Source organism: Macroventuria anomochaeta, assembly GCF_010093625.1.
Source record: "Macroventuria anomochaeta strain CBS 525.71 unplaced genomic scaffold BU25scaffold_8, whole genome shotgun sequence".
Lineage (NCBI taxonomy): Eukaryota > Fungi > Ascomycota > Dothideomycetes > Pleosporales > Didymellaceae > Macroventuria > Macroventuria anomochaeta.
Window position 1 is genome coordinate 744813 of NW_022985369.1, and position 26141 is coordinate 770953.

Genomic DNA, 26141 nt, shown 5'->3' on the forward strand with positions numbered 1-26141 from the left:
TGGTTGTTGAGATAATAGTGTGTGAACATTCACTCAAAAGTAGTTGTGGTGGTCCAAGTGCATCGGGCGACAAGACTTTTGTCCTCCGACTGTATGGGAGACGAAGCTTACGTTGCAGCGCGTTATTCTTCGCTGTGTGCACGGCTGGTCAACGCGGGGTACATCGTCAGAGTTTGTGTATATCCTGCAGGTGTAACAGTTCAGACTGCCGACTGCAACTGAAGAAGATCGTTGAATTGAAGGCCGTTAGTCCGCATCGAAGCGGTAAAGACGTTGCACGACGGGCCGTAACCTGGGGAAGTGAGGAAGCGCAGTGTGGCTTGTGGGCGGAGCTGCCACCGTGATGAACGGTGGTTGGTCAGCTGGTCTTTATTGTGGTATTCTGGTCTCCAAACTGGCCCACGTACTCGAACTTTCTAAGCCAAATCTTCGAAACCCTCCAAGCTCTATCACGTTGTCTCAGGGCTGTGCCTATCGAGTATCTAGTCTGTTCTTTCCAGTGACAGACCGGAGGCAGTCGCAATCTGCCGTATCTGAGTCCGAACATCATGAATCTCCCTTTTTCCGTTCGTCCACCATTGAACCCTTCCTGGACGTATTTATGACCCTCAGAAGCTTGCTCGACGCTTAGGCGAAGCCTCAGCCTTGTGAACCTTTGCAACAGATGGAAACCCCGGCATCGCCGAAGGAATACTATCTACTTCGGTGCCACTAATTACAGCGTCACCCTTGGCCTCAAAAACCTCTGCGACAGTTGGGAACCCCGGCCAAGCCTTAGTAAGGTCATCCACGTACGTGCCGCTCGTAACCATATCGAACAGTAGTTTGCCCAACTGTTCTGTGTGGTGAAGAAGTCGCACATAGGCATCGATATCAGCCTGATGGTGCTCCTCAGCGACCTTTCTCGACGAGTCGTTCGATATGAGCTCGCCCTGGTGGTATGACTTGTAACGCTGAGGCATCATACCCGAGACTCTGTGGCTTATTTCAGGGTCCATCCAAGTGAGGGTGATGCTGAAGTCCCTCAAATGAGTAAGGTATATACGGAAAGAATCGAAGATATCGTGCCAAAATAGGTCGTTCCAGCTGGAAACAGAATCAGGAAAGTCTTCGCCTGGAATCGGATAAGCTTCGTCGTCGAGGGCCTGTTGTGTCTCGGTATATGCAACGAGAGGACAATCTTCTAGATGAACAGCTGTGAGTGTATCTCCATGTGCAAGAATCCAGCTAATCTGCGCGGCGTGTGAGATTGTCACACAGGTGAGCTCTAGTACCCTCAAGCGAGGATAGTACATGTTCCGAAAGTCCAATTTGGGATAGTAACCGACGTAGTTCTCGAAGGAAAGGCTGAGCACCTTGAGGACATCTTGACTTCGGCCAATCCACTCTCCGATGTTCCTTGTGAACTCATGTGCTCTTGTACTGAGCGAAGAGTCCGGTAACACGTGGTCGTCGTCGGCATCCCAGCCTTCGTCGCAATACCACGCATCGAAGTGCAGAATCAATGTCTTGACTGAGCGCATGCACTGTTTGAACATAGGGTCGCGTGTGATCGGGAGATGCAGCGGTGGCACCATCTCTACCTCAAGCTCTCTGAGCGTCTTCCTTCTTGCGACCTCGAACAACTTGCGTAGAACCTTCAGGGGCGCAGCAAATTCGAAGTCAGACTCATCGTTCTCTTCGTAAAATATGCGACCGAAGTAGGACAAGGACAGACAAATGCCGCGAAGTGCAGGGAACTTGCAGGCGTGCTCAAGAGCAAGTTCGTACTGGTGGACTGTCCAGTCGAGTGGATCAGGTCCTGGCTTTATCGTTGTTAAATGATGTTCAGTGATTTCTAGGTGTGACCTACCAATCGAAGTGCTTCACCTGGTACTATGCGCACGGTGCGAACATGCCGTGCTATCGGTGTCTCTGGTATCTCGGCTTTCGCATGTCTCCAATGCTCGTCGTTGGGCACGTTGGACGTTATGACTCGAAAGCAGGATGATGCAGGGCCGGAGAAGCGTCTGCAGACGCTGCGCACCTTCAATAAATCCCTGTTGTCGAGCTCCTCGAACATCTGAACGAGTATCTCGTCGGGAAACTCGGTGAGTAAGGTCGCCATCTTGTCGATACGGACAGAGAAATAAGTGTGTGTTCGTCTGTGTCTAACCATACAACAGTTGTAGAGATAAACACTGGAGGATGTAGGAAAGAAGCGTATGTAAGCGGTGTTGAACGTAAAGAAATATTTGAGAGGGAAAGAGTGTGTAAGGGTCGCGGAGGAGTAATGTGGGGCGGAATAGCTATGAACCATGGTTCTTCACTTGATTCATACCTACCCTGTGACAAGATGGCCAGGTTTTCTGAGGCAGTCACGACGGGTCTTCACAAGATAGGCAGTCCTAGTATTCGTCAGCACCGTCATTCATACAGTATACTCGTATACACAATCATACACTCACCATACACTCATACTCCATTGCAGGCTGAACCTTTTTCACACTGTGTCAGAGCACGGAGTTGCTATTGCCTGGCTTACAGTGATCGGTGTTGGCGCTGTTTATTCTTGGTTTGATGTTCTTTGGTGGAGTGGTCTACAACAATGTTTGCATTATCATATTCCTGATTGTTCACCCCCTGAGCAACGTCGATGCGGTGTATGGGTCATATACCGATTGTCGCAACAATCACCTGCGAATTATTAATAGCGTGCATAGCAGATCCTTTTCGAAAGATCTAGACGTTGGACGAGATGCTAGGCACGCTGTGGCGTATAGCGCTCATCCAGCCCTTAACATTGTAGGTCGAAGGTAGTCGGTAGTTCGGCAGCTTACCCAGAAAACCCGCCTCTTGCCATTTTCTTGTCTCGCTGAGCGTTGTGGTTGCGGCCCTTGTTGGCTTCTTTGCGTTGTCGAGCAATCTGTGTGCTTTTTTCGTTGGCAGGCCCTGCGACATTGCCGCCACCTCGTCCACCTCCACGTCCACCACGCCCTCGGCCTCTGCCACGTCCTCTGCCGCAGAAGCCTCCTCTTCCTCCATCCCCGCTCCCTTCGTCTCCTGACCCTGCAGGACTGTTCTTCCATGCTGTAGACTGCAACTCCCTCTGTTGGCCGTGGAAAGTGGAGAATTTAGCCTCGAGGCGCCGTAAACGTTTCGGATCGCGCCCAATCATGATGCCCCAACCTTCGATTGCTTCGTCGGTCATACCGGTCTCGCTCTTCAACGCTGCGCGGGCTTTGCCTCGCTTCTTCTCCACATCGCGACCAAACACATCAGGACTCTTGCTGAACGCACGGAAGAGTGCTTCCTCGTTCTTGTTCGACAGATCAGAGTTGGCATCTCCATCCGGCGCGGCAGTGTCGACAGAAGCGCCGACATCTTCAAAGTCGTACGTATCGTCTCGCTCATCATCGTCAGAATCGAAAGCTGCCAATGCGGCAAGGATATGGGATGTCGCGGGTGCTTTGCTGCGATCTGATAGAACCTTGTCTGCTGTGAGATCCTTGTTCTTGCGCCCGATGTGAAGATGTGAGGTGTCGATAGCGAGCTTGTCAAACTCGTCGTCGTCGAAAACGTTACGGCGCTCGGGCAGGTGTTGACTTGACCTGGAAGGGAGATGTGATTGAGGTGCCGAGGATGGTGTGGGTCTAGTAGGGGTGTTAGCTTGTTTTCGATCAACAGGGGCGGATAGACACACAGTTGATCGCTCCGATCAGCGTCTGCGAGATGTGGCGGTAATGAACCGTCCAGTAGGTGGGCGGTGACTTCCTCGATATTGTCATTATACTCGTCCAGCAGCTTCACTACAAAGCCGGCGCCAAGATCCGGAAAGAGGTCTTGTATTTGAGTAATCACGCTCATGCGATGAACATGAACCTCGCCGGTGAAAGCACCGTGCCCATAGTCATCTGCTTCTGCCTTATTCTTGCCTTTGTCGACTTTCCGGCGGACGAGTCGCTTTGGTCGAACAATGCTCGATTGATGGAAGACACTGAGTGATGCTGCAGTATTCCACACTCTCGTTGCTTCAGGAGTAGTAGCCTTGTCTCTAATCTTCTCAAGCAATGGTGTGTTGGTGACCAAATCTGCAACGAGCGTCTTCTTGCCTTGTTCCTTCTTTTGCTCGTGCTCTTCACTGGATTTGAGCGAGTAAAGGTGGTCAGATAGTAAAGAGTAGTTCGGTTTCGCGCCTTCTAGTGTAGCTGTAAGGCCGAAATATGCGGTTGTGACAAGCTTCTTTTGCATTGTCGGTGATACTTTGGGGTAAGCGCTATAGAGAGAATCGAGGAAATCGGATCCAGTGAGCATATAGATGCTCGCGTCTGGTGAGGCTTTTAGAAGTGGCGCTATCCGATTCAAGGTGCTCTCCGCTTCTTCGGGTCGTTTCGAGTCGAGATTCCGTATTAACGATGTCTTTGCTGCCTGCAATGACTTCTCAATTGTCCCACTCATACGCTGCCACAGCGTTTGCAGTAGTCTCCGGAATTGCTCACTCTTTGTGAAAGCATTGCATATGTCTGCCAGTACAGGCCAGTTGAGGAAGGCGTCTTCCACATCTTGCCCAGACCATATCCTGTGGAGTAGCAGGAAAGACTTCTTGCGCAGTGAGACGACCTTTGTTGCAAGGCTGTCATCGCCTGCTAGTTCGTGAAAGAAGGAGATCAGAAAGAACCCGGGCGAATCAACATCCTGCCGCGCAGATGCAAATTGCTGATTATTCAGGCGCAAATAGAGATCTGTCAGCGACGTCCATGAATCCAGGTACAGCTGCCACTCATCTGACTGGATGCTTTGTCGAATTTTGGCGTCTGGGAAGGGCACAAACTGAGGCAGAGACATTGCTGTTCAATTGCGCAACTGTGAGGTAGATCTCTTTGATGTTTATGCGATTTCGTTTTCCCAGTACATGACGACGTCAAGGCCCCACGTCAAAGCAGTCATGATGGCTCATGCTTGCGGAAGCCGCGGTCTTGTCCACTAGCGGTTAGCGTCGCCGCAAATCTTGGCACGGCCACACTACGAAAATTGAATCCCGCGAAGAACATCGAGATGCACGTACGTCGTCGATAAAGCAAAACCACGCCAGTCATCACATTACCGTGATCCCCGCTCGATCCAGGTCGTGACTGCCATTTGATTCAACCAACACCACACTCTACCACCAAGCACCATGTCTTACAGTACGTTACCCCACGCGCGCGCACAATGCGCCTGCTAACAGCGCGCAGACAAGCCTGAGAAGGACTTTGGCGAGGGCCCCAAGATCCACAAGATCCGCATCACCCTCACCTCCCGCAACGTCAAGTCGCTCGAGAAGGTCTGCCAGGAGCTCATCGACCGTGCCAAGAACAAGGAGCTCCGCGTCAAGGGCCCTGTCCGTCTCCCCACCAAGGTCCTCAAGGTCACCACCCGTAAGACCCCTAACGGTGAGGGTTCCAAGACCTGGGACACCTTCGAGATGCGCATCCACAAGCGTAAGTTGCCTTCAGAATTGCACGCTACAACTGTAGACTGACGAAGAGTAGGCCTCATCGACCTCCACGCCCCTACCGAGGTTGTCAAGCAGATCATCATCAACATCGAGGCCGGTGTTGAGGTTGAGGTCACCATCGCCGCATAAGCGCTTAGTTGGGACATGGGAAGAAGTGGAATGGTCTGAACAAAAACGTGGTTATGGTAGCTTAACTGCTGGTTATGAAATGAAATGATTCAGGATCAACACTTGTTGCTCTCATGGCTTGTCGTTATGTTGCGTGAGATGTGTGTGAGGCGAGCCAACGGCCAAAAGAGCCGTAGACCGGGTCTATTGACCTCACATGTCACGCGTATGTGAAGTTAGACCTTCGACCGACCAGAGGGCAATGTGGTCAGCATGATCTGAACTAATGTTAAAGCCACAGGTTTGGGAAGCGAACAATCTACCCAAGCTGACATTGCGGACCTATCAGACGGTTGCGAGATCGCAGAACTACAAAGACGACTTACTGCTGTGACCATTACCAGTCGACCTGTTGTGGAACGTCTGTTGTCCGAAGCCAAGCAAACTTGCTTGATCTGGCCCACGATGCATGGGCTTGATCTCGTGGCTCAGATCAATTCCGTGGCACAGATCGATTCCGTGGCACGATGCAATTCCTTGGTGGAGATATCAAGCTGACGTCTGCATCTGCACAACGTAGGTAATCTCGTCATTGATTTAGATCTTCGCTTGCGCCAGATAGATGCGGGTGATGCTGGGATGACTGGGCATAATCTAGATTGTCACGATTAGGACTCTTGCAGTATCGTGGCAGCGATCGAATTCTGCAGAGGCATAGTCAGATGGTATCATGGACAAAGCTGTCGTGTTCCTTGAGATGCTGTATGAACAATCAACACGCGTCATCGAGCTGTGACCTGGGCGCTGTCACATCTCCGAAACACGAACATGGAGCCTGACTACTCAAGAGAAAGAGAACAAGAAGAGAACGACTATCTCATGAGTGATGAAAGTAGTAATGTGTAGACGGATGAAGACTTTGGGAAGTCGCGAGGAAAACGGCGCTAGCGACACTAGCGTCCGCGTTCTTTCGAGATGCCTTCCTCATTACAGACTCTATACACCTTGACAAAACCACGTTAACGAACTCACACCTGCACAACCAAAGAAATGGCTGATACTGCGCCAACCAAAAGGAAAGCCGAGTCGGATGCACGAGGTGATGGCGATGCCAAGCGATCTAAGGTGAGATCTTTCTAGTGTGCAAGAAGACTGCATCGGGGCGCACAGTCTTAGGCCCAAGATCTCATTGCGCCTATGCAATTTTACCGTGCTGCATGATGCTAATGCTCAATTCCAGGGTAGAAAGAAGTGGGAGATGCCAAGACGAGGAATTGCTGAAGCCCGACAAATCAATCCTGGTGATGTGGGTATTTGGGCAACCTGCGCCATGAAGAAAGAAGCGCCAACTGTTGCGGACCTGCGGGATCTGTTCCAAGGAGTACGTCAATTCTGGATGCATGATCGCGACGCAGCCTTTTTACTCGATATGCAGAGCTGACAGATCCGTAGTACGCTATGAAGCTGTATGGCGAGCAGGCCGCCAACGGAACAGCTGAGGACGATGACTCGAATTTTAGCGGCGATATCGAAGCTGAGATCAACAAAGAGCTTGCCTACATTCGTAAGCCGGCTGTGAAGCCTCTATTCACATCGGTGAAGCTGGATACTCAATGCTGTAAGCGAACTACTCAGTCGTCGTCTGCAGTAAGCGTTAGTCTGACCAAAGCAGTGGTTTTCTTCAAGACACGGGCGCCTGTGGAACCCGTATCATTTGTTCACAAGATTTGCCAAGACACCGCAGACGGTGTCCAGCACAAGAACTGTCGTTTCGTTAAACGTCTCACCCCAATCACAGGCATCGAGAAGGCTAATCAAAAGGGTCTCGAGTCTGTCGCGGAGAAGGTCCTTGCACCGTACTTTCACGGAGAAGAGAACACAGGGAAGAAGGTGAGACCAAGTTTCCGCCATTTGTTGCTGTCAGATGGAGGACCTTGATGCAGGTCGGCTCGCTAACATGCCGTGAAACCACAGTTTGCGATTCGACCAACAATCCGGAATAATAAGGACTTTAAGAGGGACGACGTTATCAAAACAGTCGCGGCTGCAGTAGGCCCAGGTCACAAGGTCGACCTTCATGGGTACGATTTGCTCATCTTCGTGGAAATATACAAGGTACGAGAAAACGCCTACGATCCTGCACACTGGTTACACCTGCGACTAGCTCGATCTTGACAGATACTGACACGGTCCAGAACGTCATTGGTATGAGCGTCGTAGGGCCTGACTTCGATAAGCTCAAACGATACAACATCGAGGAACTTCGTCAGGGACCCTTCGAAAACGCCACAGAAGCGCCAGCACCAGTTGCATCTACTGAAAGTGCATGACTTACATCATGGCCTCAATGACGGGAAGCACTGTTTCGAGAACCTAGCGGCTACCGATTTAGCGAGCTTCGGTCGAGATGTCTGCAGCTGACGACTGAGCTTGCGTTCGAACAGCGTGCATCTCCTATGTCGCAAATCCGAAAACGACAAGATAGCGATCCTTGTACTTTCTAGCGTCCGCTTAGGTTCTGACCCGTCGTGCCGGAACCGAGGCGAGGTTTACATGGGCATGTTCCGGCTCCGCCACGTTCGCAGCTAGACCTGCTATGCGGATGAGCGATGCATAGACATGATCAGGCTTGCCTAGGCGGATGCTTTCCTAGAACGCGGTGAGACGCAGAATGCACATCTGAATCCCGCTTATCCTAGTCATCTCTTGCACGTATACCATGTGCGAACCCTTGCTCTTTAGACGAAGCCCACGCGCTCACTTATCGTTTCTCCAGGTTCCATCGTTCAGTGCCATCATCGAAACGTTGAGTTTCAAGATCGGACTGGCTTTTCTTTATTCGACGTGGCCTATCAGAGCGTGCAATAGCCGACTATTACCTCGGAGGGTCTAACCTAAGGTAGACATCTTTGCCGACGATGAAGACGCCGGTCCAATACCTTTGACGCCTCCCGCACCTTCAACCTTGGTTTCGTCCATGTGGCAAGGCTATTCTTTGCAATTTCGATGCTGGCTTCAAATGTAGCTGCACGCGTAATGTGTCCTTTGAAAGTCTATAGCTAGCCGAATGTGGCTTGCCGGATGCTTTATGATGCGAACGGGGCTTGTACCTCACTCAAATCATTCAGGATTACCAGCATAACGCAATGCGCTGGCAGTAATGCCCGATGAACACGCAATGATCACGACAACGGTCTCCTTGATCCCATACCACCCGGTTTTGCTCGGGTCGATTGGAATCAACCTGCCGCATGTTCCTTTGATCGAAGACATTGCAGCTCATGGAGTCTTCAGCAGCTGCAAAGAGAGAACACTATCGACATCATACATGATCCTGCACAACATAAGAGCTTCTTAAACCAACGGGCCGGCCCTGGCATGCAGCCAGCAAACTTTACTCCAAGCCAGAATCTCGCTAAAGTACCTATCTTACCGTATTCGTTACTCTGACCTAAGCCTTCATAATGCTCCTGCCCCCGCTAGATGTTGCAACATATCCAACATTCAACATGAGTCGTGGAGCCTACGCAAGTCGACCGCCTCGACCATCCTCTATAGTTTCGTCGACATCATCTTCCTCGTCGACCTCGTCACGAACATGCACTGCTTCGCCAGACTTTCCGCGTATACAGAAACTCATCTGTGCTGTCTTCCGGTCCTCGAGGATCACAGTGCAACAAGCAGAACGTTTACAGAGCCGAATCCATCAAGTATACCTGACGAGGCTCGCAGACGATAGTTCGCTCGTACTCAAGTGCCTACCCACAGCAAATGTACGACTTCTCCGCCACGAGAAACACACCCTCGGAACCGAAGTCAAGACGCTAGAAACATTGCACGAATATACCCAACTTCCAGTACCACGGATCATCAAGTATGACAGCCATGGTGGGCATTTTGGCTCGCCCTTCCTCATAATGAGCCACCTTCCAGGACGCAGACTTTCTGAACTATCACCACATCTTACAACTGCCGAGCGAAGCGCAATCGACCGAACGCTGGGCTCCTACGTCCGCAGCTTGACATCACTCTCTGCAACGCAGTTCGGCATGACACACCGAGTCTTCGAGCACAAAGGATGCAAGTCATGGCGAGAGGCATTCCTCGCTCTTCTGGAAGCCGCGTTACGGGACGCTGAAGACATGCTCGTCACAATACCGTACGACAGTGTCCGCTACTATGTCAGTAAACATAGCCACGCCCTGGACGAGGTCACAGAACCGCGGCTAGTCGCCCTTGATGTTTGTAGTCCGGACAACGTACTCATTGATGAGTATACCAAGCGTGTCACTGGCCTCGTCGGTTTCTCAAACGTCATCTGGGGCGATGCACTCATGAACGGAGGCATTGCGAATGGCACTAAAGCGTTCTTTGAAGGCTTTGGCGAGTGCCCTATGCGAACTGGAGGCATTAAGATTAGGATGTTCATGTAGGTCGCCAACCTCCACCCCTCGATTATTGCTGACATGATCAAAGGTACACAATCTATCGCGCAATACTGGCGGTTGTCGCGCATCACTACCGTCCACACACCGGCATGGATGAGCTTGAGGTGCGACGCGAACTCGTATGTGCACTCAACGAACTTGCACGAATGTGAGTGTATGCTCACCTTACGATTCACGTGTATTGGTACGACATTGTATCAGCATTTCGCCTACCCTGGGCCTGGCAAGGAGACCTTCGAAAAAGACGTATCACATGGATCTTAAACGACAGTTTTTTCAGCAACTCTTCAAGAACCGGCAAACCTTCTGCCTTCAGTGCGCATATCTTTTAGAAAAGTCTAGCGAGGGTATTGCATCTGGAAGATACATACAGATCAGAGGCAAACAAACATGTTAGCGATTCAATGATCTATGAAATGCCCCTTCTCTACTCTAGCGGTAGTGTCAAAATTGAAGGCGCTAGTTAGCAACCAGACACATTACATCCGAACCAGCAATTGCTAATTCAGCACAATCTATCAAATCCACTATCCCATGCAGTACAGTCGGTACACGATCCGACTCTCCAACTTTTGCCGAAGACACAAATTATAGTCACAGCCAGATAGCGAACACGACGCGTCCGCACACGTCATCACCGCAATATCCGGACTGAAAGAGCGACTTGTCACATTCCGATATCTCTGACAAGCATTTGACTTGCATCGACGAGGGAAAGCGAGCGTATGCGTGGGTAAACCATGAAGCGCTTACGGCAACTTTAGGCTGATTGCCCTTCGCGACCTCACCGCATCTATATATTTGCGGCGCCATAATCGCTGTACCTTCGTAGCGTCACGCGTGTCGAAGTATGCGGATGCACTGCCTTTCACGTCTTCCTCACCATCTCTCCGTCTCCCCTCCGCTTCTTGAATTGACATTCCTTCCGCATGCAGTCAGCTTAATCCCATCCCTCTATCTGGGCTTGAATGTAATCCACTTGTTGACAATGGGAGACGCAAATGTGATACTCGCCAACCCATGCAACCGTTAGCACCTTATCGCTGCTTTCGCTCATCCCTGTCCTTGCTCCACAGCCCCTGCCACCTTCCAGAACCCTCGGGTTCCGTGCAACTGGTTATCCAATCAAATCCCTTAGAAGCATATTCTTCGCTTCTTTGCTCTGAAAGCGGACTAGTTCATGCAGGGGTGCCTCGACAATGCCGTTGGTGGTGAGATCTAGCAACATTTGAAAAGACGGAGATTCAGCTGGTGAGAATTTCAAGGGATTTGGATGGGGCGCAGCAAGTGGGCCACGGGAGCGGGTCGTTGTGGAGACTGGTAAGGTTACATTTTGTAGCGGGTACGCGCAGTACAAGGACACTAGGGCGAGCGAGAAGGAAGCAAGTGTATATGTACCTATGTACTGCGTTGTAACTTCACTATCTCAAATTCGCATCTGGCATGCGCATGCTGGAAGGAGGGACCAGATACTGGATCTGTCACCCTTAGAGAGGAGGTGTCGAGTGAGTACGAATGACGAGGTCACTGGGTTTGCTGAAGGGTGGACTCGTGGCGCTGCCAGTCACGTGCTCCAGGTAAGTCGTAGTAATTTGCTCGAAGTAGCTAGATATTCGCGTTTTTGAAAAGTATGCCTGAGGCGCATTGAATGTACGGCTCATCTCTGTGCTCATTGAGTATCACGCTTAATACGCAAGTGCAACATCGATATGTATATTACACATTATTTTGTTATCTGCCTATCGAGATGCAGCATCCACCCAGCCAGCGCCTACATGATCTGTGAAACGAACTTTCAACTCACAACGGTTCATCCCCTATCCAGTCCCTTCCTTTATCCGTGTCGCAAGGACACGGTGTATCCTCCATCATGCGACTCCTCTCTTCAAGCTGCCTCCGCAACCTCTTCTCAGCGCTCTCCCGAACAGTGCGCAGAAATCTGTCTGAGCTGGCACATCTGGCCACATAGGACCGTCTTCGAGGCCGTTCACTGTGTACCGTTCTCGTTGAGATCGAGGACTGAGCTGGAGCCGTCTTAGTCAGGGGACTGAGCGGTGGTGTTCTCATCGAAGTCGAAGACTCCGCTGTAGCGCTCCTGGACATAGCATCGTCGAGGACAGGTGGATGATCCCTCGTTGTCCGTGGCTTACGTTGGAGCTCACAGGTCTTCATTCTGACTTTCTCATCCAGGGCCTTTTGCGCTTCCTCCGCGTTAGCTTTGAGCTTCCCTTGTTGGCCAAAGACGGTTTCGAGGTGGCGCCTCATTTGTGCCCCGTAGTAGCTAGGGCGACGCACTGGAGGTGTGAGTGCGTGTTGTCTTTCAACACCCTGAGCGGAACCATGTTTGTATGTCTTAGAGTGGTCCACAACGTCGTCAGGGTTGTAGTCAGAGGTTACGTGTCGTACATTGTGCTCTGTGCTGTGGACAACATCTGGTGGACTGGGCAGGGCAAAGTCGACACGCTGACTTTCGTGGGCGTCTAGCGTTCCGAATCCCTTGTAGAAAGGCCCCGGTACTGATGGATTGTGCTGAGGCCGTCGAATTGGGATAGGTGAGCTTGTTGAGTGTAATCGGTCGCGTGGTGACTTTGCCGCCACATTGGCGTTGGAAGAATCGTGACGCTGGCGCTTCAAGGATCTGCCGCGAACCTCTGGAGAAAGGTCGGGAAGTGAGCTGCACGAAGAACGAGGACTAACAGGCGGCCGGTAAACATCACCCTCATCTTTCTTTGTCTTGGGGCCGAAACTGAAGTCCTTTCTAAATATATCCCACGGCTCCGGATATTCTTGTCGCTTCTTCCTCAGGAGTTTTCGGAGCCACTCGGGAACATCACTGTCCTTCCGCTCTTCCTCCTCCCTGGGTTTTCGTTTTCGTTCCTCTTTCTGTGTCCGCTCTCGTTCTTCTCTCTCACTTCGTAGAGCGTCGGCTTGCGTGAGGTTCCCTACGATACCATCTCGCTTAAACTGTTCTATCAAATATGACACAGGAGGATGTTGGCGGAGTCCATCCCTTTCAGGCTTCTTCTGGATGAACTGCGAATCATTGGAAGACTTGGGGGCAGAATCTGGGGGCGATGATTTAGGTGTGGAATGTAAGTCAAGGTTCTTGAATCGTCCTAGTGTGAATTGTGGCTTTCGCCGTGGTGCCCTATATGACGGTGGTGGTAACCGGTACTTCGGTGGTGGTGAAGGCGAACTTGACGGTGGACACGATGGCCACTTAGGGAACACAGCAGGAGCCCAGATTGGCGATGGAGGTTTCCATGGTCGTCGATCGCCTACCGAGTACCTATCAATGGTTGGTGGGCACTCACGCTCCCAATCACCAATCCGTCGAGCGAGGTCCGTGGGTTGTGTGTGTTGGTCGCAGGGAGTGAATCGCGCTGCAGTGTCGAGGATGCCTGCCCTACGGAAGGCTTCGAACCTGTCATTCGGAGGGCATGGACGTGGTTTTGGAAGCGGTGCCATCGCGCTCTCGACGCGGTCCCAACCCTCTTCTAACTCACCCTGAGTAGTGACCACCGGCCTGTTCATCACTCTCTGATACTGGACTGCTTTCGCAGTGCGGATTTGGTCGTCCAAAGGCATCAGTTTTGTAGGCCGTAGGTGCAGCGAGTGACTTGGTATGCAAAATATAGGGTCCCGGTCTGGAGCTCACAGTCCATCAGAACCGCTCGCGTGGCTCTTGTGGGATTTATAGAACAATGACATGATTGACGTATCTATGCCATGGTTCAGAGTCACATTGCATGATCATCACGGCTTCATCGCTCGCCGAACTAGCCATAGTACGCGTCGACAAAAGCTAAGTCTCGCAATAGCAAGCTCCCGAGCAGGCCAAAGGTCTTATCAATAGCTGGCAGGCTGTTGCAAGGTCGATGGCTAGACAATCGATAGTCCAGATCGAGCCAGGATCCTCATGGAACTGTGCATCGTATCTGACCGGCATCAAGCGAGCTGACAGATGGTAGTGTGTGACGGGCAGTGACGGGTCGTCGTTGGCACGGGCAGGCTGGGAGCTTAACTTTGACACCCGTGATGTTGTGGACTGAACATGGGACCCAAAGCCGATGACGACGGAGACTATCACAGAGTACGGCTTGGCTGACGATGAACTGGTGGTGTGTACCAAAAACAGTAACAGAGCTTGCTTGCTTCACTACGACTTTCGTTAGCAACAGTCTTCAGCGTATTTTCGACACTTGTGTGAAGGCCCTTACCTTTACCATTGCATCTATAGCAAGACAATTCTATGCTCCTTCTTGAGTTGTGGCCATTATGTCTTTGCTGCTTCGTCCACAGGTGGTTGGCTCGACTGTCGCTGAGCCATGGGTACGAAGTGGGGTTGTACCGCTGATGGCGAGGCTCGCCAACTGATCGAGGCCTATTAGGTTCAGGGTCTGGGGTATAAGAAAGCCGTGGTTCGCAGCGGATGTTGCGGATGATCGCATTTGAGACGAGTAAGGTGTCGCTCTGGAGGCTACACTGACGTAATGAAAGCCGTGAGAATAGACCGATGTGGAGAGGTGACGGGAAAGGTGATGCACAATTTGATTGAGTCTTGACGCGTCATGCTGAAGTCAAGAATAGCGGGAGGGACAGAGAAGCGTAGGTGTCGTGATGACACTCGATAGTGGTGACTGCTGCATCGTTGCGGCATTGTTTAGCGCTAGTGGGCAATACAGGTAGGTGCTGCACCATCTTCGCGCCTACATTCAGAAGTCTCACAGCAATACTCGAAGCAAGATCGCAATACAATCACTCAGGACGCATCCCACGCAGCCACAAAGCTTTCCATGTCCCATATCTATGTTCTCAACCTACCCCCAATACCATCCCTTCAAATCGCAGCATCTCTAACAACACTCTCCCAAACCCCCCTCCAATCCGCCTCACCCCCACCGTACCTAGCCTCAAAAGCACCCATCGCCAACCCGCCCAAAAACGGCCTAACAGCCCTATCCACCAGTTCTCCCCTGGCCATATCCAGCACTGCAGCATCCTCCTCCACCTCAAGCGCCTTGATCAGCGTATCCAAGAACAACGTTCTCATTGGCTCACCCTCCGTCTCATTCTGCATCGCAGGCGTGATTAGAGGCGTAGACGATGTCTGAGTGAGTACTTCGTTGATTTCATCTGTGAGCGATAGAAGAGTGGGTGGTGTGGACGGTTTGTAGACAGCGTCGATAGTGTCGGTGAGGAAGAGCCATTCGATGAGCTGGAAGTCGTCTGGGTCGAGGACCACGAGCTCGTCTAGCAGTTTGCAGGCTTGGATTATGCCGGCGTTGTTGTAGTGCTCTTTATTGCTCGCATCTGGCAACAGCGACGATAAGCTGGACGTCAGCTCGCCGTTGACGATGGGCCAAATGGAGGCCAGGTGGATGGGCGATGTTTTCAGGATGACAGAGCGCAGTAGTACGAAGACATCTGCGCGTGTGACTGATGAGGGCGATGACGCTGGTGTTGCTGTGAGAAGCTCGACGATCTTCTCGAGGATTTGCGGGATGTTGGATGTGAACGCGTCTTCTGGACTAGCGAGGATGAGGAGCGAGATTCTCCGTAGTGTGGTTTGTGCTTTGCGGTCAGCTTCCTGTCGTGCAGATGCAGCACCGACGCCAAACATGATGCCTGCTGTTGTCGGTGCGGTCAGCCGTGACAGAAGCTCGGGTACACGCTCCTTGTCGGACTGTGTCCACTGCGACAGAATGGGTAGCCATGCATCCCGTATCAGATCGACGGGTGTGTTGAAGAATTTTGAATCATTGAAGGCATCGTAAATTTCCTTCTTCAGCAGCTTGCTCCCCTGTGCCACCTTTGTCAACTGGTGAAGGAGGTCCAAAGTATTGGTAGACACATTGTCTGGGAATGACTTCGCACGGAAGGTAGGGCCGATGACTGATGTGGATATGTCAGAGACTACCTTTGTGACACGATCGATATCTGCAAGAATGATAGGCAGGCTGGGCACAATGGACGTGAGTATAGCTACAACATCGGAAGCTCTCTTCTGCGCTCGGGTGCTGTTCGTGATCGAGGGTGTCTTTGTGCCCGTTGTGGAATGGTTCGTGTCTTGCGCGTAGCCCATTGGGCGGGTCGTGAATGTCGCTGTCAGGATTCGTGCAAATATATCCTGGCAAAAGTATCAGATAAATGGCTAAAGTAGGGCAAACCAGGACTTACCGCAAGCTCTCTCCTCATCTTTCGCTGCTCACCAAATGTCGTGTTGTCAACTTTCTGACCTATGACAGCGGTGAACTCGAGCAGAGTCGGTAATATTTGTCGATGAGGTAGAGGATTCGCAAGAACGTCGCGCAAGAACATTGTACAATCTTGCCAGATTTCTCCCATGGCATCGTCTTCGAGTGATCTAGTATACTCTACCAGGAATGCAACGAGATCTGTGTCGGACAAATCTGAGGTCAAGGTAGACATACGGTTAGGATCCAGCGCATTCGGATCCGTGCGACTATACACTGCGTTGAAGATCGCTGGAATTGTGAGCTTCGGTCTTGAGCCGTTCAGTACGTTGAGAAGGCCCATAACAGCTGTCTCGTGTGTGTCTTCCTGAGTCGTTTGAGCCCATAACACTACTAGAGTCTCAAGGCACTCCAATGCCTCAGCAGCGAAAAGGTGTTCCAGGATTCGTCTTGCTCGATTGCGCATACGCAGCGATGTGTAGCTGAAGGACGACACCGATGTTGGGTCCTGACGATCTTGTGAAAATCCGCCCCAAGACCAGATGGCGAAACAAATGCGCACGGTATCCTGGAAGCAGAGTAGAACCGTAAGCCTACTATTGGCGGTTGGTGTTCTTGTTTGGTTGGCTTCTGGCGCGAAGACACCGGATACCACGTTGCTGAAAAATCCTTGAGGAGCCTCGGGTGACTTGGTGGCAGAGGCCTGGGTCTCCTGAATCATCAGACGGTCATGTGCCTTAGCCAAGATCTGCTCCAAGCCATTGATCAAAGAAATGAGTGTAGTCTCAGGGGATGTGCCGTCTACTGACTCGTGTCTTGCAAATGTTGTCTTCAGCAGATCGAATGTCCCATTGATCTCTTTGCAGAAGCACTCAACCAGAGGCAGCAGATTCTGGAAGATGGTATCGGCAAACATGGGCAGAACCTCGATAAGGAACTGCACCCAACCATCGAGCACAAGCCGACTGAATGGCGATGAAAATCCAAATTTGAGGCATTCGACTAGTTGGGAAGGCGGAGGAATAGGCGGCGGCGCGAGATCTACAGAGTCTCTGTTCAAAGCTAATGACAGCCTTGATCTCTGAGCGGCATTTTGTGGTGGTTTCAGCTCCTGTGCTTTTTCTTCGGAGGGTTGTATGAGTCGTATACGGAGAGCAGATAGGATTGCACCGAGCAAGAGGCTCTGCAGAGAGGGCACCGCGGTTCTGAGCCTGATCATAAGCGGTACTTCAATTTCCAGGTCCCTCAGAGTTGGGGCGAATGGACTCTGGTAGATCTGCGAGATGATGGAGATAGCTATCCGATGCAGCTCATGGATATGGGGTTCGAGAGTTGCGCCTGCAACACTGGCTTGAATCGATAGGGCACCAAGGCACTTCCGGATTAGCCATTCTTGAAGGGACATTCGATTGGCCAAATTCTTGTCCCATGTAGCAGCTGTCTGTGCGAGTGTTCCCCAGGTGAACTGCGAAGGCCTTTTCAGCATGTAAAAGACGTGTCCTAGATAATACAGGCATTCTCTTGTATCATCTACCGCTCTTGCAGTCTGCATTGACTTAGCATCCTTTTCAGGGCCTAGATTCTCGGTGGCTGCCAAACAATGCAAGGACTGAAGGTGCACTGCCAACACCTCAAAGACTCTGTTAAGAGTAGGAAGGTCGAGGAGCCAACTCTCCATGAAGGTAGATGTCTCTGTACCTTCCTCAGCTAGGGTATCCAGAAGGAGAAGCAGTGGTCTAGTCAGCACTGAATGGAATGTTCCTGGCGAGAGCGTGGGAGCCGGCAAAGCCATTCCACTTGCGCGTCGGGTCACACTGCCACGCTTCTCTGATTGTAGACTCAGCTCGTGCATGGTATGTGTCCAGATTACTGCAAATCGCCGACCGTAGTCTGAGATTGGTGCAGTGCTCGAGCGCAGAATCTGCTTTGCTACAATCGCGGAGATAGCGGCCTCAACCAAGCGACCAGATGGCGAGATAGAGTGCAGCTGCAATATACACAGAGTGGCTTCGACATGGTACTTTGGCATCGTCGGCGACAGATAATGCCACAAGCAGGCAACCAGCTGATGCAAGAGCTCTGACAAGTTCGAAGTCGGGATATACGGTTGCGACGGGCGAGCCACCTGCAATGCCAGAAGTATGCCAGCAATGGCACTCAGGTGAGAGAACGGCACAGTCCTGACAGAATCTGGTGTTGAGAGAGATTCCTTAAGGACGGAAGAGAAGTCGAAATCATCGATAGCGTTCAGATCTTGTATCTTCACAACTAGGTTAGCCAAGATTTTGGAAGGTATCTCTGGCGAGTACGACCACCCATCTGCTTGAAGTGTGGCGAGCATTATGTGTGAAGCCTGTCGCAGAGCGATGCGACCCACTACAACGGGTTCGTAGAGGCGCTCCGCTGATTCTAGGCCAGCCTGGGCGTCTTCGTAGAAGGTTGAGATCTGCTGCAGCACTTGAATCCTCGATGCATCCAGGGTATCGGCCACTGGCTGCTCATTTGAGGCTTGCTCGAACCTCAAGGCTCGATCCGGCACAACCTGAACAAGGGAATCAGCTATCTCAAGAGCCAAGGCAATGACCTCAACATCGATAGCCTGCGGGTTGCGATCTTGGGAGATTTTGCCAAGTGAAGTAAGGGTAGCGACAATCATCAATGGCATATGATGAAGTAGCATATCTTCCTCCTTGAGGTTGAAACGTGCGAGGACGAACTTGGCGAGCTTCATTTGCCGCAATGCCTCTTGCTTCGTGGTTGATCCGTCTAGAGATGAAGTGACAAGATGGGTCAATTTACCCCAGATGAGGCCACTGTCGACGCCATCGAAGAATGCACTGGCGCTTCTCATGACCTCATCCACTTGTTCCTTCGATGCATGCTCGCTGTAAGTCTGAACACTCTGTAGTGCGGGTAAGAACAGCTCAGGGACAATCAAGCCACCAACTTCCCAACGGTCCATGAGTGACAGACAAACTCGAAAAGGTCGTGCGCGCTCAGCGGGAGTTTTTGTGCGACGGTTGATCATCTTCAGCACACTAGTTGTCAACGCAGCCAAACCGTAGCGGGAGAAGTAGGCCGCGTGAACAGTGGAGGGATCTGCCGCCGTGTTGTGTCGTTCCTGAGTGGGCGACTCAGCACCATCGTTGACCTCAGCAGCAGAAGGATCTGGCCCAAGGAACCATGCCCACAGCCTTCGGTTCAAGCTCATATCCCTGCGCGATACTACACCAGCAGCAGCAGCCACGAGGCGCTCGAGGTCTGCTTTGCTGATACGTTGCTGCAGGACAGGAGAATCGAGCGGCAGATGGCTAACGATCAGGTCGAGGAAGCCTCTCTGGATTAGAAGCTGCTGGTCTGAAAGGCCTGATTCGAAGCACCGAATCAACAGTCCTGGTTCTGGATGAACAGCCGCCTCAGCTTCGAGGGGTAAACTTGCATTTTTTGTCCCATTCCTAGAAGCTGGCAGACCAAGCTTGGGAAGTCTGCGAGTCAGAAAGGCAAGTGCACCTTGCCTCCTCGAGGCGTTCGTTATGCTCGCAAGGAAGAAGCACTGCCAGAAATGGGATGCATGCCCGTTGTTGCTTTTCGCATCTGCCATGTCGTTCGTCTGATCTTGAACAGCTGTCCGTAGTCTATCGAGCGCTGACACCATGCGCTCAAAATCCTCGCTCGTCTCATCCTCGAGGCCTGGTAGCAGAGACAGTATGATGGCCTTCAGAGCCGGCCGTAGCGCAGCGCCGTCGAGTTTCAGGATGTGGTTTTCGAAGATCGAGAGGAAGAGTGGGCGCACTGAGAGCGAGGCAAAGGACAGGGTCGTAGCGAGGCCTGGCAGGTAGAGGTTCAGGTCACGGGCAAGGGCATCTTCCTGGGCCAGTGGTCAGCGTCTGCCGACCTGGTTCTTGGACATGTGCATACTTCAATGGTTGTGAAGATGTAAGCATAAACCTCGAGGACTTTCTGGTGAACACCTGAGGGTAATGCTGGATTCAAGCACTGCGCTAATCGCAGTGCGACTGTATCGCTATGTGGAATGACAGGCGTCTCGGAGGGATGCGCTTGCAGGGCCTACACACAACATCGTATAAGCGCGCTGCCATGAGCAGGGTATCGAGGAGCAATTGACCTTCAGCAGGCGGCCCAGGAAAGAGATATAGTCTGCCCATTCCTGCTGCGCTGTGTCCCAGAGGGCAAGCGTTCGTTCGACGCCGAGTGCATATCGCCGGAAGGATTTGTCTTTCTTGTACAAAGCTGGCGCTTAGTCAGCCTGCCCTGCTATGCTATAGTGTTTATATGTCGTGTACCGTCTTCTGCAGCGTTGCGCGATGCTCGTGGTGCTGGTGAAGAGCGCCCAGAGCCTGGTGGTGAGAACAACTGCAGGTTAGCAGTAGGATCAGCGGCCATTCTGTGTCTGGCAAGAGGTCGAGTGTCCGTTCAGCGCGCTATATGCACGGGACATGTCGCTGCAATATGGTGTGCACTTGCTTGTTGCCTGTTGTTGCGCATTTGAGCTCCAACGACACGAAGCATGATCGGCGAATGTGGAACAAAAGCGCCGACATTCGTCATTCACATGCCGATGGATGTGGAAGCAGCGACCGCCACTTCAACACCAGCAGTTACATCCAAATCCGTACTCATGGCCCGACAAACCCCCTGAAAGGCTTCATGGCCCCCCACGCTCGCCATGCAAGATTCTCCCTTGGTACGATGTTTCCACGACGCCTCCAGATGCAGCTAACCATTATCAGGCCGCACAAGGCCACCATCCCCCATATCATGGGGACTGTGATGACCCTATATATGCTGCTCCTCCTCCAGAAGATCCACCGCCTTCCTACGAAGACGCGACCCATTCCTCGACTTCGCCCCTCCTAGTGGGGCCACCCCCAGACTATGGCGCCTTTCAAGCATACGTCGACCCTGATGAGTCTTCTGAGGCCAGCAGCGAGGTAGAAGAGGCAGACCTATCGTTACCAGAACGAATCGGACAGGCTTTTGGTGTGTTTGTGTCCGTGGCTATTCTGTACATATTCTGGAGCATCATCACCTCGCCCGACCCTGACGACTTCCTACACCGCTACGCAACAGCGCTCGCAGCACGCCCCTAGACATCTTTCGACATCGAATCGACGAACTCGCAAGGTTGGACTCCAATCGATATGCTGGACATGGCGTATGGACGGCGAAGAGACTATGGTAGTGAGCGGGCACCAGCGTAATCGTGCTGCATTGATGCCCATGGACGCCGGAGCTCTGCAGACTACGTCAGCTTGAAGAACTCGATGCTATACCGCTATAGAGCAAGCCCTTCTTGTCACGGACGATTGGGTGCAAGCCTGTGGCTGTGCGACAGATAAACAGCTTGCTACGCGACGGTTGGCTACATTACACTGCCTTTCCGTAGGCAACGGGCAGACATGCAATCAATTTCAAAAGAGATGCTGTCGTCATGGAAGAGACTTCAGACATATGCCCAGATAGCATCAGGATCACTTCTCCCGCAATTGCCAAAAAACATGCTCATCGAGACATGGCGCAGTCGACGCTAGTGATCTTCAACCACACAGGCGCAGCACAGCGTGCGCATGTTTCGATCCTTGCCAATGCGCGATCGAAGGCTTGCAGATACTCTTTGCCACTGTCTGTCGTTGGTCGGCCCATCGTTCCTGCTGCTCGCAACACATTGACGCAACTTCGTCAACAACCAACATCTGGCAGCTACAAGTATCACCGAGCGCTTACTGTACACTGCATACTTTGCTCAGCATGCAGTAGAAGTCAGCCCTACCAGGTCACATATACACACCATCCAGCAGTTGCTTGCAGACGCACTCCGTTCTCACGGCGTGTCAGACGCCCGAGGGACGTTGGTTTCTTTAGCGCCTGCGCCACAAACGCCTCGTGAACAGCATCGCGATCAAAGACACCTTCCGACCTCTTGGCTCCTCTCTGCTCACCGAAAGCCTGTCGCGACGATACCATCCTCGCTTTTGAGGCTGCTTTATAACATTTCAGTTCTCGCCACCGCATTGTCGATCTCGGTCACCCCCGAACAGGGATCTGCAGTGCTTGAAAACCGGTCTCGAGACTTAGTGATCGTCAACAGCCGGATTGACCAGCAAGCCGGCACTACTACCCACCACCTTGGGCTTGACTCTCACAGCAGTGCGCGCTATCCCGTAGCTCGGATCCGGATATCTATGCTGCCGCTTTCGGCAAGGCAAATACGATGGTCTACCGTTTTGGGCGTTGCTTAGCACTCCTACCCTTTGTAAGAGTGGGTTTCGCGCCGACTTCCACCACATCCTCTTGACTCTGGGCGAGTGGTAGTGAAGAAGCTAACGTGAGCAATAAATCCACCTACCAGGAGTCTAGGACAAACACTAGCAGGCGCTGTGGCTGTGGCTTTTCGATGTATCCGCGCCAACTCCACTGCATAACAAAGATGCAGGCAGTCATGCATGCAAGAAAGAGCAGCAATCAACAGATGGGAAAGGTGCCCTTGTCCAAGTAAAACCTTTGAATATGAAAATCTCCGCTCGGGCATACTACGCTACGTCTAACGAGGGTATTATAACAAAAGAAACATCTACATCTACCACTTCCCAATATTATCACGCTTGTCGACTTCACTCTACGTCAACAGCCTCAACACCTCCAACACCTTCCAGTGCGTCACCTCTCCATCTTCCACCACCTCCCACCCTTCTTACCATCACCATGCGGCCCCCCCTTCCCAGGCGGTGCGCTCCTTCTCAACCCCCAATACCCCATGCGCCCCTCAACCTCCTTTTCGCCCCTACACTTTGGTTTCGCGTGATCCTTAGCACTTCCCATCGGCCAAATCGGCACAAAACACACCTCTTCATCACCACAAGCCCCGCACTCTTTCCAACTCGTCCAGTTCAACCACTGTACCAGCTCGGCCACGACCTCAACTGCGTGCTCGGCATACACGGTGGAGAAGCTGGAATGCGGGGTGGGAGACGTGGCGATGGATAAAGAGGTCAGGAGGGAGTCGCAGATCCGTGTTGTGACGGTGTGGAGGGCGCGGTGCGCGAGTGGGGGGAGGGAGGCCGGAGGGATGCTGAGGGAGGGGAGGGGTGGGAGGAGTTGTGACACGCAGCGCTGTGTCTCTTTTGACGCATTCCTCGCTGTGCTGTCGATGAAGGGACGGAGCAGGCCCTGCAGATAGACTGCTAACGCTTCTTTGTCTCGTTGGAAAGCCGAGTGTGTGGTGATATGGTGCAATGGCGCGGAGTACCTGGCAACCACCATATCGGCGACGGCCTGCCAATCCCTCCCTTTCCCTTTCTCTTCATCCCAGTCCTTCCCCAAAATCATGGCTGTGACGTCGTCCTTGATCTTGCTCAGATCCGAGGGCGAGACATTCGTAAGCCGCGGCATGCGCACATCAGACTGGACATCATTGTCCCACAGCCCCTTAACCTCCTGCGCATACACACTGACAAACTTCTCATGATCCACCGTCACACGATCGTTTCCGATGCCGTGGTACCGACTCGTAATAGCCTTGATGTACTCCCAGCCGCCTATTGGCCCGTGTCCCTTCTCCCCTCTCGATGTCACGCTAACGATATCCGTCCGTTCAAGATGCTTTTCGAAATCACACAGGATAATCTCGAAGCCGCCTTCAAGACGCAAGATTCCGTCAATGCGGTCTTCCCAGACCGTGGCCGCGAGATCACATAGGCCCTTGGCGCGCGCCATCTCACCACCCATAGGACCACCAACGTCGCCAGTGGTTAGGTTGAGGAGGAGCCGGTCTTGCGTGTCGAGGGTCCCGTTGGATGTCTTGCCGGCGCTGAGGCCATCGATGTAGAGGAGATGGAGTGGATGTTTCGGAGCGTAGGTGTGGAGGTAGCCAACAGCTTCGTTGGTAGAGATAGGCTCTGTGAGGGGCTGTTGGGTTTGTCGCTTCCATGGCCTTTTACGGTCAGATCGCAACTCAATGGACTCGGGGGCGTCGTGGTGGTCGGGGTGGTCTGGCGGAAGGGGATCGTGGTGCTGCGACGGGTCTGAGTGGTGGTCTGGAGGTGGTGGGCGGCGGTGCTCGGGGTTCCATGGACGTTTGGGTTCTTTGTAGGGGCGGTCCTTGCGAGGTGGAGGAGGATAGGGTTTATAGATATGGCCCGGCGGTAGAGGTGGAGGAGGGCCATGTTCACGATGTTTGCGAGGTCCACGTTCGTGATCTGGCGGTGGAGGTCCATGCTCGTGGTGTGGTGGGGGAGGACGACGCTCTGTACCGTTACATGGCTTACGATCGTGAGCTGGCGGTGAAGGTCCCTGTTCATCACCAGGCGGTGGTCGATGGTGTCCATGGTCTTTGTCATCGTGTGGTGGACGCAAGTCTGGTCTGTCATGGTGTTCATCGTGGTGAGTTGGCAGAAGAGGTGGCCCATGTTCATGCTCCGGTCCATGGTCATACCTTAGTGGCGGTCCATGGTGTTTCCAGCCCTCTCCGTCATGCGACATGCCCTCTACACCATGCTCTCTACCATCTGGTGACTCCCCTGGAGGCCCCTCTCCATCCCCAGGCGGAGGTCCTCCTGGTCCTCCTCGCGGTCGCGCAAAGATAAGTGCGTGCTCGGGCTCGAAAGCAAGCCACTGCATTCCCTTTATGAAGTCCGGATCCGAGGTACCATGATACAGTTGTGTTCCCTCAGGCACAGTCGCTAGGAATAGTGACATGCCATTGTGGTTGAGGCTGCCTCCCCATTGGCGCATCGAGGAGTGGATCGCATTGAAGATGTGGTTTGCATTGCAGACTGCGGCATCGCTCGATGTGGCAAGGATGGGGCTGAGAAGCAAAGAAAGTGACAACAAGGAAACGGGCGCTTTGCGATGCATCTTGACCAGGCTGCGAATGAGCGCTGTACGCTACTCACAGGCGTCGAAACGAAACAAAACAACTGCTGGAGGCGATATCGAGAAAAAAACAAAGCAGAAACAGAATGATAGAGGGAAGAAAGTCCAACCTACGTGTGCGTATACGCGGCTCTACGTGGACAAATTTTTCGCGATGTCCTTTCGAGCTTCACTTACGCGGCCTATGGCAAATATGATGGCGAGCGATGCTTAAATAGGCTACTGTCGTCGCACAACCAGATTGATAAGATCGCTGAGATCTATTGACTGATGCGGCCACGAAGCAGTTCCTTTGCTGACTTCCAAATATCCAACCTCACGCATATCGAAGTCACAAGAAAGTTTTCGCATGCTTTCGCATTGGGAGTGAACGAGTGAATGTCCAAGGAGAAGGCATTGTTGTGTGATGTAGTCGGTCCGATTGAGTTGTACAGGCGTGTACACATCCACTCAAGTACGCTCCAAGAAATGCTCAAGAGCGCGTCAAGCGCCAAAGCACGGCTTGCATACCGGCGGCTGTGCCACATACAAGCGCGTACCTTGCATACAAACAAACTTCGAGACGAGGGAGTTGTGCGATGCTTTGTCGGTGTTGGGAGAAGAGTCAGTTCTGTACGCCTCGCCTCGAGAAGACAGCATCGGAAGCTGTTCGGAAACAGCAGGCTGCGCCAGGGGACAATTAATTCCGGGTTAGTTTCCATCACAACAAAGAACTGCTCCGGCGCCCGCGCGCTCTGTGCCGTCTCGTGCCGTCTGTCAGTTTTCAATGCTGTGGCTAAGGCTGCTAGACAGCTGCCTGTGGAGCTTCAATATTGCACCGCTCTGTTGTTGAGTCAGTTCTCGTTCGATAACTTCCAATGGTTCCAGAGCGTAGAAGCTATGGAAGGATTCGACACGCCAACTAGATGCGGGTGTAAGAGCCACCGGTATACGCTGTGACTCGTGGAGATTCTCCTTGGTGTAGTCGAGTCCCGAATATTGCGTGATAGGAGAATTGTTAGCTAGCGATACATTGAAGAA

General features: G+C 52.3%; 10 protein-coding genes across 10 annotated transcripts; 5 read left to right on the forward strand and 5 right to left on the reverse strand.

Annotated features, from left to right (window-relative positions):
* Positions 1-422: 422 nt before the first annotated feature.
* BU25DRAFT_446942 (uncharacterized protein) lies at positions 423-2107 on the reverse strand (the record flags this gene model as incomplete). The annotated part of the gene is made up of 2 exons (XM_033709512.1): positions 423-1805; positions 1853-2107. The coding sequence occupies 2 exons, from the start codon at positions 2105-2107 to the stop codon at positions 609-611; spliced, it is 1452 nt and encodes a 483-aa protein (XP_033564333.1). The 3' UTR covers positions 423-608.
* Positions 2108-2605: 498 nt separating this feature from the next.
* Positions 2606-4886, reverse strand: BU25DRAFT_388431 (uncharacterized protein). The gene is made up of 2 exons (XM_033704476.1): positions 3683-4886; positions 2606-3632 (listed from the first exon to the last, which is right to left on the reverse strand). The coding sequence occupies exons 1-2, from the start codon at positions 4822-4824 to the stop codon at positions 2816-2818; spliced, it is 1959 nt and encodes a 652-aa protein (XP_033564334.1). The 5' UTR covers positions 4825-4886; the 3' UTR covers positions 2606-2815.
* Positions 4887-5036: 150 nt separating this feature from the next.
* BU25DRAFT_266243 (ribosomal protein S1) lies at positions 5037-5706 on the forward strand. Its single transcript, XM_033701783.1, has 3 exons — positions 5037-5165; positions 5214-5459; positions 5511-5706. Exons 1-3 carry the CDS (start codon positions 5156-5158, stop codon positions 5603-5605), a joined length of 351 nt encoding a protein of 116 aa, XP_033564335.1. The 5' UTR covers positions 5037-5155; the 3' UTR covers positions 5606-5706.
* An 896-nt stretch (positions 5707-6602) lies between these two features.
* BU25DRAFT_446944 (uncharacterized protein) lies at positions 6603-8251 on the forward strand. The gene is made up of 5 exons (XM_033709513.1): positions 6603-6709; positions 6825-6965; positions 7037-7474; positions 7559-7699; positions 7780-8251. The coding sequence occupies exons 1-5, from the start codon at positions 6635-6637 to the stop codon at positions 7912-7914; spliced, it is 930 nt and encodes a 309-aa protein (XP_033564336.1). The 5' UTR covers positions 6603-6634; the 3' UTR covers positions 7915-8251.
* Positions 8252-8720: 469 nt separating this feature from the next.
* Positions 8721-10487, forward strand: BU25DRAFT_408733 (uncharacterized protein). Its single transcript, XM_033705882.1, has 2 exons — positions 8721-10013; positions 10061-10487. Exons 1-2 carry the CDS (start codon positions 9049-9051, stop codon positions 10182-10184), a joined length of 1089 nt encoding a protein of 362 aa, XP_033564337.1. The 5' UTR covers positions 8721-9048; the 3' UTR covers positions 10185-10487.
* Positions 10488-11806: 1319 nt separating this feature from the next.
* On the reverse strand, positions 11807-13620 carry BU25DRAFT_446946 (uncharacterized protein; the record flags this gene model as incomplete). The annotated part of the gene is made up of 1 exon (XM_033709514.1): positions 11807-13620. One exon carries the CDS (start codon positions 13618-13620, stop codon positions 11833-11835), a length of 1788 nt encoding a protein of 595 aa, XP_033564338.1. The 3' UTR covers positions 11807-11832.
* Positions 13621-14872: 1252 nt separating this feature from the next.
* On the reverse strand, positions 14873-20633 carry BU25DRAFT_335744 (uncharacterized protein; the record flags this gene model as incomplete). Its single annotated transcript, XM_033702596.1, has 5 exons — positions 14873-16162; positions 16213-20097; positions 20148-20297; positions 20356-20480; positions 20534-20633. The coding sequence occupies 5 exons, from the start codon at positions 20631-20633 to the stop codon at positions 14873-14875; spliced, it is 5550 nt and encodes a 1849-aa protein (XP_033564339.1).
* Positions 20634-20916: 283 nt separating this feature from the next.
* Positions 20917-21340, forward strand: BU25DRAFT_456551 (uncharacterized protein; the record flags this gene model as incomplete). Its single annotated transcript, XM_033710041.1, has 2 exons — positions 20917-20934; positions 20981-21340. 2 exons carry the CDS (start codon positions 20917-20919, stop codon positions 21338-21340), a joined length of 378 nt encoding a protein of 125 aa, XP_033564340.1.
* Positions 21341-21510: 170 nt separating this feature from the next.
* On the forward strand, positions 21511-22229 carry BU25DRAFT_266330 (uncharacterized protein). Its single transcript, XM_033701784.1, has one exon. The coding sequence runs from the start codon at positions 21682-21684 to the stop codon at positions 22135-22137; it is 456 nt and encodes a 151-aa protein (XP_033564341.1). The 5' UTR covers positions 21511-21681; the 3' UTR covers positions 22138-22229.
* A 678-nt stretch (positions 22230-22907) lies between these two features.
* On the reverse strand, positions 22908-24866 carry BU25DRAFT_336421 (uncharacterized protein; the record flags this gene model as incomplete). The annotated part of the gene is made up of 2 exons (XM_033702632.1): positions 22908-24180; positions 24727-24866. 2 exons carry the CDS (start codon positions 24864-24866, stop codon positions 22908-22910), a joined length of 1413 nt encoding a protein of 470 aa, XP_033564342.1.
* Positions 24867-26141: the final 1275 nt, after the last annotated feature.